The 15902-nt window shown below is 37.6% G+C and overlaps 1 protein-coding gene across 2 annotated transcripts; it reads right to left on the minus strand.

The window, feature by feature from the left end:
* Window positions 1-10324: 10324 nt before the first annotated feature.
* On the minus strand, window positions 10325-15028 carry FEZF2 (FEZ family zinc finger 2). Of its 2 annotated transcripts, XM_075320682.1 has the most exons (5): window positions 14949-15028; window positions 13807-14670; window positions 13163-13297; window positions 11808-11940; window positions 10325-10916 (listed from the first exon to the last, which is right to left on the minus strand). In XM_075320682.1, exons 2-5 carry the CDS (start codon window positions 14605-14607, stop codon window positions 10660-10662), a joined length of 1326 nt encoding a protein of 441 aa, XP_075176797.1. In that variant the 5' UTR covers window positions 14608-14670; window positions 14949-15028; the 3' UTR covers window positions 10325-10659. The 2 variants fall into 2 exon arrangements, with proteins under 2 accessions (XP_075176797.1, XP_075176798.1); XM_075320683.1 differs by lacking the exon at window positions 14949-15028 and having other exon boundaries at window positions 13807-14701.
* Window positions 15029-15902: the final 874 nt, after the last annotated feature.

Here is a 15902-nt window from a genome sequence, read left to right on the forward strand (position 1 = left end):
ATGAGGAGCTGGGAATGCTGGCAGGTAGAAAGAGGTTAATGACTCCCTGGTTCAGGAGCCATGTTGGTAATCCATAGCCACTGGGACTAGAGCTCTGCGAACCTCCACCTACCTGCTGGCTCTTTAGGACCTATTCTGATTGGTAGACCTGGTGCAATGTTAATGTTTACATTCAGGTGGACCACCCAATCAGATGAGGAGTCGAGGATGCCAACAGGTACAAAGAGGTTAATAATTCCCTGGTCCAGGGGCCACGTTGGTTTCATGGCCACCAAACCAATGGCTTTCTAACCTCCTAGCAGCCAGCATCTTTGACACCTCTTCTAATTGGTGATCTGGTGCAATGTGAACGATGACATTGAGGTGGACCACCCAATCAGATGATCAGATGATGAGCTAGGGATGTCAGCAAGTAGAAAAAGGTTAATAAGTTCCTGCTCCAGGAGCCACGTTGGTAGTCCATGGCTGCCGGACCAGAGCCCTGCGAACCTCCGCCTACCTGACGACATCTTTAGCACCTCTTCTGATTGGTAGGCCTGGTGCAATGTGAATGATTACATTGAGGTGGGCCACCCAATCAGATGAGGAGCTGGGGATGTCAGCAGGTAGAAAGAGGATAGTAAGCCTCTGGTCCAGGACCCACGTTGGTAGTCCTTGGCTGCCGGACCAGAGCCCTGTGACCCTCCACCTACCTGATGATATCTATAGCACCTCTTCTGATTGGTAGTCCTGGTGCAATGTGAATGATTACATTGAGGTGGACCACCCAATCAGATGAGTAGCCGGCGATACCGGCAAGTAGGAGGAGTTCATAGGGCTCTGGTACGGTGGCCATAAACTACCAATGTGGCTCCTGGTCCAGGGCCCAGTGAACCTCCTCCTAGCTAATGGCATGTATGGATCCTTATCTGATTGGTAACTGCAGTGTGACATCATTGGTCACATTACGTCAGGCCTACCAAATAGCAGAGGATGCCGGTAGGTAGGAGGATGTTCACAGGGATCTGGTACGGTGGCCATAAACTACCAACGTGACTCCTGGTCCAGGGCTTAGTGAACCTGCTCCTAACTGAGGGTATCCAGGGATCCTTCTTTGATTGGTAAGTGCAATGCGACATCATTGTTGACATTACGTCAGGCCTACCAAGTAGCAGAGGATGCCGGTAGGTAGGAGGAGGTTTGCAGGGCTGTGGTCCGGCACACACCGACTACTAATGTGACTACTAGATCAGGCCCTGGGAATATTTTTGCTTAAGCTTTATTCAGATAATGGGTCTAATATGAAATATTTTTGTAGGTCATGCTTTGGCCACACGTGATATGATCCTACTATAGAGTTCCTAATATCTGCTTCCAGTTTTGGTGACTTTTGTTGTAAATATCCAGCTGTATGACACTTGGGCTGAGCTAACACATGGTGGCCTGTGAGTATGATTGACAGCTGACTGCATCGAGGCAGATAGACATCACCTGCCAACCACATTTAAGGGCATGTCAACCCATGATCTAGATAAACTTTCATCAAAGGATACATGCTTCGGAGCTATTCTGGTGACATTATTGTGTCATGTTTCCGAGAATACCAACAATACAGCAGCGACTTGCTGCATTCATTTTCCAAGGACAGACACTTCCATAGATAACAGATGCACCATGCTAATACTAACAAATAGATTACATTTATTTTTAAATTTTAACCATTTAATTAAGGTTTTCATTTCTATTTTATCTAGTTGTACACTATACTCGCGAGGATGTAACCTATTGCTACAATCAGCCCAATCTTCTGTGTTCATCAATCGAATGGCAGCCTAGCAAGCCGTGTAGCCGAAAAAGAGCAAATGGAGTTGTACCTGCAGGACATTACAAATTTAGGTTTTGTATATGACGTGTCAATGTCTGGTCTGTAGGAATTGTAATGTCCTCCATTAGCAATTTGCTCACAATCTGCAAACAACTTTTCGTGATGGCCTCAGCATTGTACGTGGAAATCTGGACTGACTCTGATTCCTACATGATACTTCTCACAAAATAAATGAGTTCTAAATTTATAGGAGAAAGTAGAGAACAGTGATAATTGTGACATGACTGATAATACTGATATTACATGGTTGGATTTTCCCATTTAGGGGGGTTATAGTGACCCATTTGGGACCTCCACTATCATCCAGAGCGAAGAGATGCAAGAAGATCTTTCTGTATTCCCATGGCTGCCCTGTAATACTATATAATATATCATATTTTTCATTTTATAAGACGCAGCGGATTATAAGACGCACCCCAAATGTAGAGGAGGAAAATAGGAAAAAATAATTTTTAATGTTAAAATGAGGGTCCGTCTTATAATCCTAGTGTGTCTAAAGCGGGATTTACACGCTACAACAAATCTAACGATGTGTCGGCGGGGGTCACGTCGTAAGTGACGCACATCCGGCATCGTTAGTGTTGTTGTAGCGTGTGACAGCTACGTGCTATTGCTATTGAACGTAAAACCGTTCATCGCATGCACGTCGTTCATTTGCTAAAAATTGCATGTCGGGTTGTTCAATGTTCCCGAAGTAGCACACATCGCAGTGTGTGGCACCCTGGGAACGATGAACAGGTCTTACCTGTGTCCCGCCGGAAATGCGGAAGGAAGGAGGTGGGCGGGATGTTTACGTCCCGCTCATCTCCGCCCCTCCGCTTCAATTGGCCGGCCGCATTGTGACGTCGCTGTGACGCCGAACGTCCCTCCCACTCCAGGAAGTGGATGTTCGCCGCCCACATCGAGGTCGTATGGAAGGGTAAGTACGTGTGACGGCAATTAATCGTTTGTGCGACATGGTCAACAAATTGAACGTGCCGCACACACGATGGGGGTGGGTACGATCGCATACGATATCGTATGCGAAATTGTAACGTGTAAAGCAGGCTTTAATCCTAATGCTCACCAGGGGGAGCGGTGGGGGTGGAGCGGCTCAGGCGGATCACAGGAAGCAGAGTCAGCGATGCTGCGGGCTCAGAGGAGGGGGCGTTGTGGCTCAGAAGTGTTGGCAATACTGCTGGCTTGGGGGTGTCGCAGTCACGGTGGCAGGTGCCATTGATCTGCTGGCAGGCTGCGGGGTATTACTTCAGTGGAGCGACTCAGGAGGGTCACAGGACGGGGTGTCTCAGCAGTGGGCGCTTGATCTGACTGGAGGTTCCGTTAAATTGCTTGCGGGTGATGAGATGGACTTCAAGAAAATGGCCACAGAGGCGGCGCGTGCACAGATAGGACTCCGCGGCCATTTTCTTGAGGTCCCTTGTGTCAATCTCCACACGCGCCACCTCCACGGCCATTTTCTTAAAGTCCATTGCGTCAACCGCGGGCTGTTCAATGGAGCCCACAGTCAGATCAATAGCACCCGCTGCCAATACACCCTGTCCTGTGACCCTACTGTGCTGCTCAACTGCTCCTTCGAGCCCTCAGTATTGCCGATTCTGCCTTCTATGATCCCACTCAACCACCAACGCCCCAGTAAGCCATATCCGGATTGTAAGACGCACTGCCATTTTACCACCAGTTGTTCGGGAAAAAAAGTGTTTCTTATAATCTGGAAAATACGGTACTTGCCAACAGAGGAGTAACTACAGTAGGTGCAGGCGTTGCAGGGACACACAGGCCCTGGAGTCTAGGGAGCCCAAAAAGTCCCCAATGCTATTACAGATTAATGATTGGTGGCCATGTTGGAGCTTTTGCATTTTGGTGGCCCATGAGCGTCAAGTTATGCCACTGCTGCCAACCTCTAAAAAGAGTCATATGGAGGGAAAGAGATAGCCATGCCCACTTTGCTCCCTTCTCTTAAGCAACCCTCCATACCCTAAAATATGAGTTCTGACATCACTGAAGGTGACATATCTACTTGCACCCCCTAATCCTCTTTGAAAGGACTCCCCAAAGCAGGTTTCTGGAGCATTAGGTGGTGCCTTAGATATTTGACAACTCTTAACTGAATCTGCGAGGTCTATTGTTCTCCTGGAGTAGTAATGATAAACCCGTCACTCAACAAGAGAAAATAGCAGGTAATGTAGACTTTAATTAACGTGACAATCCAATTTGACAATATATTATGACATTTTGGTCTTGTTGACCTTCATCAGATAAATTTCCTGCAGTCTCCACAGGTCATTGCTGTCCGTGACATCCTCATGTTACCTCTATGAGTGCTTACGCTTCTACATTGACTCTGATCCTCATGCATTTATCTGATGAAGGTCCACGAGACCGAAACGTCATAATATGCAAATTGTCAAATTGGATTGGTTAAAGTCCACATCACCTGCAAATTTCTCTTGTTGAGTACCGGGTTTATCATTACTACTCCAAGAGAACAATAGCTCCGGTTTGTTGAGTGGTGGGTTTATCATTATTATTGGATATGGATTGGATCCCTACTCGGGTACTACAGCTCACACAGTAGAGTGCCGTGTACGGCTTTCCAACCTATTATTCTCCTGGTGGTTATAACAAAATTGGCAAGGGTGTTATATATTCAAGTGTAAGGTATAAGGATACTTGAACCATCCGTGGACATATTTGAACATGGACATCATGAACATTTTCAGAACCTGGGGCATCAACTTAAAGGTTTTCCGCCCTTTTCTGCTATAACCATCACCGCTCCTCCGACAGGATTTCCACTAATTGTTGACACAAGGGTGTAGTCTAATTTATTTCATATATGATTTGACTCTTATACAGATTGAAAATATAGATCCAATTATTAGCATCATTATTATTATTATTTTTTTTTTTAAGATGCTCTCTCATTCTTACGCATAGGTTGTGCCCAGTTTTGCAGTTTTAAACCAAATTCAAGCGAGTACCCAAAATCCATTGCTACAGTTTCTGGGGGGGGGGGGGATACAAACCCTTTGGTCTAATCTTGGATAAGCGCTTTTAAAGTTCAACTTTGCCTAAAACAAATTAATAATAATAATAATATTATTATTATTATTATTATTGTTGTTGTTAGTGTTGTTGTTGTTATTATTATTTTTATTTTTAGTTTTACTATTTCTATTAATATTGATAATAATAATAATTATTATTATTTCTATTAATATTATTATTATTATTATTATTTTATTTATTTTACTATTATTATTATTATTATACAAAATGAAGAATAAACCAACTTTTCCATAAATAGTAATTATAACTCTCCTTCTGTTTTGTCTTTACAATTCCTACACACTTTGTATTGAAGACTTGGCAAACCATTATTGTTTAGACATCACTTTTAGTCCAGTGGCATCGTCTTGCTGAAAGTTGCAATGACCCAACTTCAAATTCCCTGTGATCTTTCAAAACTGTAGAAATTAGTAGGTATAGGAACTTTATAACTCAATATCTAAAATAACGAAAAACAACGGCTTTTGCATATCTTCTACAGTTTTGTGTCTAGAACTGTTATGCAAACCTATGTGTCTCCACGGTAACAGACTACAAACAAACCTTTAGTAGTCAGGCCCGCAGTCATACCCGCAGTCATAATGAACTCCCCTCATTCTGACCTTTCCCTTACTGTATGTGTGAAAGTAGAGGGTAGAGAGAATGGATTAACACATTACTGCATAGTCAGACTACACAGCGTATGTTTGTAGTCTGTAACCATGGAGACGCATAAATTTACATGGAAGCTGTAGACACAAAGTGGTAGGATATATACAAAAACTAATTACAAAGCTACAAATTTTTTTCTACACACATTGAAGTGTTTGCATAAATATACATATCCTTTAAATCTTCCTCCAGGGAACAAAATGAACAAGTTCAAAGCACAAATACGGACCCGTGTTTTTCCTTTATATCCAGTGAGTTACACATGATATTATGTATTTCTATAAAAATTGCCCATGCCATATCTAAACATGTAAACTCAAAGGTAATCCATAGAAAAAGAAGATATTGTGCAAAAATTTAATTTTAATATAAGACTCTTCCCAATGGGGTCCCTTATATTAAAATTGTTGTTTGCATGATATTGTTTTGCTACTACTAATTATAAAAAAAATGCATAAATAGCATAGCTCATCATGATGGTGAGAATGATGCACATTCTTTATAAGGGAGAAGGGTGGCAAAATTTATTTCTTCCAATTAATTATAGTCACATGATATCACCTGAAACAATTCCTACTATTAATTGTTTAATCTCATTATTTTTTTGCCCATATTGACCTAGTGATTGACTAGCCCATGTCCTGCTGCTATATTAAGGAATAGTTAGTCATGCACAAGTTTGCAACATAGTCCTCAAGACATTTTGAATTTTGAGATCGTCAATATATCGACTTCTGTTCTGTCTTGCAACTTTTTAGAAATCGATTGCAGGTGACAATAATTCCCAACTTTATTTTAAAGTGATTTATAGAAAATTTCAATAGCAACGATAAAAGTTAAGCCCCTTTTCAGCTGCCACTTGACACCATCAGACTATTTGTAACCAATGGGGACAAAAGGACCTGGTGTTCTTGTTCAATTTTTATGACTTTAGTATATTTTTTATGTCAGTATTCTGAACACATTAAAATGAGGATGAGACCAATCTGGAGTGGGATGCCTCTGTAGTACACATAGTAGTCATTTGGTCATATTCTATACACAGTAAGATAAGGCATGGGATACTTCTCTAGTACAAACAGCATTCATTTGGTCATATTTATGCCCATAATTTCTGTCTGTACTACAAATGTACAGTACGTATATGTTCTCAGTCCAAATTGTATTTACATCAGCTATTGTTAATCACTGCGGGACCCCCTGGGACCTATAAGCCCAGCTTAGGTCTACTTGACAGCAATTGCCCGGTTGAGTTTCCTTCCTTTAAATAGCAATAAATACACCAATCTGCATCATTTAAGAAGCAAAATAGCATTTTAGATTCACAGTACAAAAAAAAATGTTTTCGTAACAAATGCCTTTTCCCTCAACTGAGCTCCGTATTAAGTTATTGTTCATGGCCAAATATCAGTCATTTACCTAATGAATTGCTTCTATGGTCAGTCACACTCTTAACATCTCATACTCATTGCAAATGATCTTGGCCCATGCCTGCAACTTGATAGAACTGGTTAATGTGATGCAAAGTGTGGGAGGTGAAACCAAGTCTGAAAAAAGCAACTGTGAATATGTTCAACAGATAAAATGGCCATGATTGCATTACATGGTGCCAGGAGATAGGGACTAATGACACATATGAACTCACCTGATGGGCCAAATAGTTTGGTTTTACGCCCCAGAGATGCCCATTGAGCTTCTGGATGCTCATTTGGATGAGGGGCAAATAATTCCCAATCACTAAGATCTAGTTCTTCACTGCTAATTTTTTATATGATTGGTAAAATAAGTGTAAGCGGCACGCACACAGCTCTCCGCCTCATTTCTGGCCCCCATTATCTGCTATAAATACTATGCAAAGACGTGATGAGAATGGATTGTCATACATCAATAGTAGGGGGCATAGGGGGTCCCAGAGCTGCCTGCCGCATCCCAAGAGCTGATTAGCTCCACTCAGGTCACTAAGCGGTTAATGTGAGCCTCCTATCTAATGGGGTGGATTGTATGGAGGGGGGGGGGGGGATGTTAGAAGGTTTTCTGTTTTGCCTCTTAATTTGGATCATTACTTAGAAAGTGAAGGTAAGATCATCTCATAAGCGCAGGGGAGAGACAGCTCTTCAAGAAATGACTTAAATGCTTCTCTTAATTAAAGGACTCAGGTTGTCCTTGTCATTAGGACATTGTTATTAAATACACCATTATCATAGGGAGGAGGGTCGCACTGCTCAACCCCATGAATGTGGATTGAGTAATAACAGACTTGGAAATGCCGGGAATCTTTGTAAACTCCATTTAACCCTAACAGATTAATACACAGATCAATAATTACTGAAAATATATCTCTATCCATGTGTCTGCCTGTATCTATCTATCTATCTATCTATCTATCTATTTCTATCTAGATCAAAGAGTAACAGCCACACTGTTCAATATTTAGTATAGGTTCCTGCTGTAATGTAAAGGCAAAGTGTACAAAAAATGGGGATACTTTATTGACCCAGCTCAAGTGCTGCCTTCCCTTCTTTATATGATCTATCTATCTATCCCTCTATCTATCTATCATCTATCTATCCCTCTATCTATCATCTATCTATCCCTCTATCTATCCATCTATCATCTATCTATCCCTCTATCTATCCCTCTATCTATCTATCCCTCTATCTATCATCTATCTATCCCTCTATCTATCTATCCCTCTATCTATCATCTATCTATCCCTCTATCTATCTATCCCTCTATCTATCATCTATCTATCCCTCTATCTATCCCTCTATCTATCTATCCCTCTATCTATCATCTATCTATCCCTCTATCTATCTATCCCTCTATCTATCATCTATCTATCCCTCTATCTATCTATCCCTCCATCTATCTATCTATCTATAACTTTCTTATATCTCTTTATCTCTAGAGTCTCTCATATATATGTATATATATATATATATACAGTTTACTTCTTTTTTTCTTTCTATTTTTCTTTCTTTCTTTCTCTTCCTGCCTTTCTCAAATGTGTGTAACTTCTCTTATCTCTGTGTCATTCTATCTATATATCTATCCCTCTATCTATCTATCTATCTATCTATCTATCTATCCCTCTATCTATCTATCCATCTATCCATCTTTCTATCTATCTGTAAATGTGTGTAACTTTCTAATATCTCTTTATCTCATTAGCTCTCTAATATATCTATCTATATAGTGCTATCATGTTGCTCTACTTTCTTTTTTCTTTCTTTTTTCTCTTCCTTCCATCCTTTCTCAAATGTCTGTAACTTCTCTTATCTCTGTGTTTATCTATCTATCTATCTATTCCTCTATCCATCTATCTATCTATCCATCTATCCCTCTATCTATCTATCTATCCCTCTATCTATCTATCTATCTATCCCTCTATTTATCCCTCTAGCCATCTATCAAATCAAATCAAATCTATCTATCTATTAATCTATCTATTCATCTATCTATTCATCTATCTATCCCTCTATCCCTCTATCTATCCATCTATCCCTCTATCTATCTATCTATCTATCTATCCCTCTATCTATCCATCTATCTATCTATCTATCTATCTATCTATCTATCCCTCTATCTATCTATCTATCCCTCTATCTATCTATCCCTCTATCTATCCATCTATCTATCTATCTATCTATCTATCTATCTATATCTATCTATCCCTCTATCTATCCCTCTATCTATCTATCCCTCTATCTATCTATCCCTCTATCTATCTATCTATCTATCAATCCCTCTATCTATCTATCTATCTATCTATATCTATCTATCCCTCTATCTATCCCTCTATCTATCTATCTATCTATCTATCTATCAATCCCTCTATCTATCTATCTATCTATCATCTATCTATCCCTCTATCTATCTATCTATCCCTCTATCTATCTATCTATCTATCTCTATCTATCTATCTATCTATATCTATCCCTCTATCTATCTATCTATCCCTCTATCTATCTATCTATCTATCTATCTATATCTATCTATCCCTCTATCTATCCCTCTATCTATCTATCTATCTATTATCTATCTATCCCTCTATCTATCTATCTATCTATCTATCTCTATCTATCTATCTATCCCTCTATCTATCTATCTATCCATCTATCTATCATCTATCTATCATCTATCTCTCTGTCATATCTATTTATATAATATATTTCTATGTATCTTTTTATTATCTCTGCCACATACATTTCCATAAATCAATCCCTTAATAAATCAATCTATTATTTATCTATCACTATCAATCTAGCATCTACTAAATTTGTGTGCTTGATATATCTTATATCTGTCTCTTTATCTCATTAGTCTAATATATCTATCATGTATTTTATTAATCCAAAATAAAATATCTATCATGTAACATTGTATCTTTATCCTTCCATCCAATTATCTATCTAATATCTATCTATTTATCTATCTATGATCTATCTAATTATTTATCTCTATATTATCTATCTATCTATCTATCTATCTGCACATAATTTATCTAGTTAAAAAAAATAATAACAGGTAACAGCTGCTCCATACAGAGTGCCTTATAAACTATTATTTCCTGCTGTGCTGATCCTTTAAAAAATATATAAACTATATAATAAAAAATATCTCTATTTCTTCTTACCAATGTTGAGTTCACACCCCATAGAGCTCCTTTATATTTGTCTGATCAATATCAACAAGGTTAGTATCTATGTTTCCTTTTTATTGTCATATAATCGTCCATTATTCTTCTGTACATAAGATTTTCTTTTTTGTACTTTACACAAACGTATAAATCATCTTCTGTCATTATTTTTACATTTTAAAATATAGGTTAAAACATAAAATATTAAAAAAAAAAAACTAAATTGTTTTCTGTAAAGTTTTTGTTTTCTACTTTACAAACCTGAATCAGAGCGGATGGAGCCTAAAAATGCTTAATGGGGTTTATCACATGTTTAGAGCTTGTGGCCTCTGAGGGTTCAGGTGTAAAATCTCTCGATGAAGGATCCAGCCATTAAATAGTCGCTTGTGTCACAGTGATTTATCATCTGCAGAGAATTTGGCCAATAAATGGTTTCTCAGTTCTGCACAGTCCTGGATATCTCCTTCATGGAACAAGAGGCCGAAACGTTGTCATGTAATTTTCTCACGTGTTTCTTTAAGTCAAAGTTCCTGCAAAAACCTTTTCCACAGGTTCCACAAGTGAAAGGTTTCTTGTCATTGTGCGTGTGCATATGGAAAGTCAGATTGTAAATTTGATGAAAAGCCTTGTTGCAAATTGTGCATTTATACTGCTTCTCTCCACTGTGGGTTAATTTGTGATTTTTATAATTTCCTACAAATAATGAAAAAAAGAGTACAAAATGATACAAGTCACAAAAAGTTCTTTAAAAAATAATTTATAAAAATATATTTATATTCTATCCATTTTTACATATTTTTCTTAATAATAATTAATTATTTTTTCTATTATTAGATAAAAAAAAATAGTTAAAAGTAAAACTTAAATGTTCATAGTTTCATATCTAGAAACATCACACAAGCTGCAGAGTTCATTAGGATTTCGCCCACAAGTCGGTCAAAACTTGTCAAACTTATTTTCCATCAAGATAATTGAACATGTAACTGTCAAATTAAAAAATTAGGAAAAGGTCAAGTTTCTGACCCGGAGAAATTAGGAAAGAAAAAAAAAAAACCTGGTAAGAAATGGCATATCCTTTTTACATTAATGTAGTTAATACTGGCAGCAAAATATGTTGGGTTTATCCAAGCAGAAAATATTCATGATACGGCGGAATTTACGACTTTCATCAGAATGTTTTAAGCATTTTTTGTGCACTTGTTTTAATTGAAAAAAATATATTTCCATCTGCATTATAATATATTTTATATAAATTATTAAAAAAAATAATATAATATAATATAATTTGCACATGGATATTTAATTGACTGATAATTATCCCATTATTGTTAAACTATAATAATATGCACTAATAGTAACAATAATCATAACAATAATAAACAAAATGTAATCTATGAACAATGTGATTATCATGGCTAAATATATGCAGATTACAGGAATGTATAATCACATTGAAAAATAATGGAAACAAACTATGGAGAGATATTACTAAAGCTTCTATAATATATTAATAAAAAAAAAATTAATGGCAATAATTGCAAAATATATAACAAATGCAATTGCTTTGAATGCTGATGTAATTACCTTTTTGGTGAAATCCCTTGCCACAAAATTCACAAACAAATGGTTTATATCCTGCATGGATTCTAATGTGGGTGTTTAAGGTCGAACTTCTGTTAAATGCTTTTCCACACTGGTTACACTTGTGGGGTTTTTCCTAAAATTAGAAATAATTTATTAGATAGATAAATAGATATAATGGATAAATAAAAAATTGATGGATAGATAAATGGATGATAGAGATTGATAGATATAAGGTTATATAGATAATAGATGGGTAGATGATAAATAGAGAAATATGTAGATAGAAAGTTAGATAGATAAACAGATGGATAGATATATAGATAATAGATTATAGAGGTATAGATAGATAGATAATAAATGAATAAATATATAAATGGATGATAGAGATAGAAAGACAGCCAAAAAGTTAGATAATAGATGGATAAAGAGACGGAGATATATATATATATATGTATATATATATATATATATATATATATATATATATATATATATATATATATATATATATACTAATTGTATTTTGGTTCTGCCAATACAGCATATTTGAATTTGAATTTGATACATAGATAGATACATTCATAGATAATAGATAAGTAGATAATAGATAGATAGATAGAGTGATAGATAGATAGAGGGATAGATAGATAGATAGATAGATATATAGATAGATAGATAGAGGGATAGATAGATAGATAGATATATAGATAGATAGATAGAGAGATAGAGAGATAAGTGGATGATAAATATATGAGAGATATGGAGAGATAGAGAGATAGATAGAGATAGTTTGATGGATAGATAAATGAATGATAAATAGAAAAAGATATGGATTGATAACCAAAAAGTCAGATAATACATGAATAAAGAGATGGATAGATAGATAATAGATAGATACATAGATACATAGATAGGTAGATAATAGATAGCTAGATTAATAGATAGATGGATAGATACAGATAGACAGATAGATAGCTACATAGAGGGATAGATAAATAGAGAATAGATAGATGATAAAGGTATAGAGAGATGGATAGATAGACAAATAGATGATACATAGATAGATAAGTGGATGAGAAATATATGAGAGATATGGATTGATAGCTAAAAAGTAAGATAATGGATAAAGAGATAGATAGATAGATAGAGGGATAGATAGATAGATAGATAGAGGGATAGATAGATAGAGGGATAGATAGAGATAGAAAGATAGATAGATAGATAGATAGAGGGATAGATAGAGGGATAGATAGATAGATAGATAGATAGATAGATAGATAATGATAGATATATAAAGATGGATGGATGGATGGATAAATGGATGGATAAATGGGTATCTAATAGATAGATGTTACCTGTGTGTGGATGATTTTGTGTCTGCACAGGGTACTCGCTTGCCTAAATCCTTTGCCACAAACTTTGCACACAAATGGTCTGGCCCCTGTGTGCACTGGCATGTGTCTGGTCAGATTGTAATGTGCATTGAAAACCTAGGAAGGAAAAATTCGGGAGGAAAAGGGGAAATTAAAAGATTGTTAGGGCAAGCCGTTTATTTTATTTTACCTTTATCTGAAACGAAAATGTAAAAAAAAACCCCACTAATATATCTATATATAAATATATATATATATATATATATATATATATCTATATATCTATATATATATATATATATATATATAGCTGCGTAAAAACTATATATATATGCGGCTGGAATTTTATATTTATACATTTACTTTAAGCAGCTACAAGTTGCAGCCCGCTGCAGTCAGGACTTGCTGAGACTTCTAGTTCCATATAGTTGCTATCATGAGATTAACATTTATTTTAGGTCTATAACTGTTAGATTTGGATTTTTCCACTTTTCAATAAGTTATTTTAGATTTATAGAATCGATTCTTATTTTAAATCTACCACTAAACTGTAAAGGATTGTATGAATATTGTGAATTAGCATGAATATCAGTGCGCAGAGGCCGTTCCGCAGGGGCGCGCCTTACCTTGCCGCACACTTCGCAGGTGAAGATCTTGGGCTTCCCATCCACGGGGCTGGTGCTGAGCTTGCTGTGGGATTTTGGGTTCCTGTCCACACTCAGGGCAGTGTTCTCCTTCATCACCTGGTCCAGTTGGCCTGGTAGACGCTCCTTGTGTGGATATTGAGGAAGGGGGTATTTGTCTGGACAGAGACTCGAAATTTTAGCATTTTCCAATAAATAGAGTTTGTGGTGGGCACTTAGTGTCGCCTGGGACTGGGCATTTAAAATACTAGATGGAATTAGCTGTCCATTGAGGATTTCTGTGGGGTTGTAGGCAGAGTCCAGGTAGTTGAAATAATAAAGGGGTCCATTAGTTCCTGGTGGGATGCCTACTGTTTGGTTGATGACCTGAGGTTTTATAACCCTGGTGTTTGGCACAATCGAGTGGCCCATGTTGAGATCGTTCTTGCAGCACATGCCACAATTAGTCTTGCACAGCCCAGCAGAGTTACATATAGGAGCCCTCAAACTGTTCTTCCAGAGCTCGGAATAGTTCAGCAGGGTCTTGGAGTGGACATCATACCCCAAAGTCTGCACTGGGATCATGCAAGGAATTGGAGAACAAAGGTTCAAGATCTTCTTAGCTTCGCTTTCCAGTCCCTGGTTGTGGTCAAAAACTGTAGGCTTTGGCTCTGAAGATTTAGCCATAATTCTTTCAATGGAGAAGGCCAGTGATTTGGGGGTGCTGGATGCCCCATTTCTTCCCTCCAGGCGCTGGCAGGAGGACATGACTGAAGGAGGGCATGGAGCTGCAGAGCTTGCCATCCCTGCAAGAACTTAACTGAGCGCAGCAGCCAACTGCAAGTCACTGCTGTCCTCTGTCTATATCTGCATTCCAAGGAAGCCAGAGGAGAAATCAATTTAATAAGCAACTTGCTCATGTCATGTCATCTATTTACATTCAAATGAACAAACCCCCTGAACAATGACACCCAGGGATGCCAGATTAATGCTCATTAAGCAGCTCACACAAAAGTAACAGGCAAGGTAGGACCTTGTTAGGAAAACCCAGGCTGCCTGGTGATGATGATGATGGTGATGATGATGATTATCCTCCATCCACTCTACAGTCTAATGTTATTGCAGATCGCAGAGTGAGCACTTACCTCTGGCAGAGCAGGAGCTGGGGGCTGCAGAGCACAGACCCTGCTGTCACATCTCACAGGCTGCACTGAGATCAGTGTCTTCTGCACTTAGCTGACATCACATGAAGTCACAGTCACTCCAAGCAGAATGACAGCTTGTTACAGCAAGTGGAGTCTCAGGACTCACCCCCAGCTCTGATCAATGGAGGTGCACAGACAAAACACCAAACTAAGTTGAATGGGGAGGACCCCCAATCACAGCAGCAATGGACCCTCACTCATCCCCAGGATTAAGGCTTCATTCTCCAGTGTGAGAATCATTTGTGCATTGCATATTCCACCTACAGAGAGAAATTCTCTAATTCATGGACAAGAAACAACCAGCAGCAGCAATAGCACCGAGCAAAGCAATATATAGTGTCATGGAGGAATTAGGACACCTAATGCTGTGTGTAACCCATCCAATATCTCTCTATCCCTCTATCTATCTATCTATCTATCTATCTATCTATCTATCTATCTATCTATATATCCCTCTATCTATCTATCTATCTATCTATCTATCCCTCTATCTATCTATCTATCTATCTATCTATCCCTCTATCTATCTATCTATCTATCTATCTCTCTATCCATCTATCTATCTATCTATCTATCTATCTATCTATCCCTCTATCTATCTATCTATCTATCTATCTATCCCTCTATCTATCTATCCCTCTATCTATCTATCTATCTATCCCTCTATCTATCTATCTATCCCTCTATCTATCTATCTATCTATCTATCTATCTATCTATCTATCTATCTATCTCTCTCTCTATCCATCTATCTATCTATCTATCTATCTATCTATCTATCTATCTATCTATCTATCTCTCTATCTATCTATCCCTCTATCTATCTATCTATCTATCTATCTATCTATCTATCTACCTATCTATCTATCTATCTATCTATCTATCTATCTATCTA

This window comes from Anomaloglossus baeobatrachus, chromosome 8 (genome assembly GCF_048569485.1).
Source record: "Anomaloglossus baeobatrachus isolate aAnoBae1 chromosome 8, aAnoBae1.hap1, whole genome shotgun sequence".
Taxonomy (NCBI): domain Eukaryota; kingdom Metazoa; phylum Chordata; class Amphibia; order Anura; family Aromobatidae; genus Anomaloglossus; species Anomaloglossus baeobatrachus.

Coding starts and splice junctions, on each gene's coding strand:
- FEZF2 (XM_075320682.1), bottom strand. CDS start 14,607: ATGGCAAGCTCTGCAGCTCCATGCCCTCCTTCAGTCATGTCCTCCTGC. Junction 11,941..13,162: donor ACAAAATCATCCACACACAG/GTAACATCTATC, acceptor TTCTAATTTTAG/GAAAAACCCCACAAGTGTAA. Junction 10,917..11,807: donor CAAGGGATTTCACCAAAAAG/GTAATTACATCA, acceptor CATTATTTGTAG/GAAATTATAAAAATCACAAA.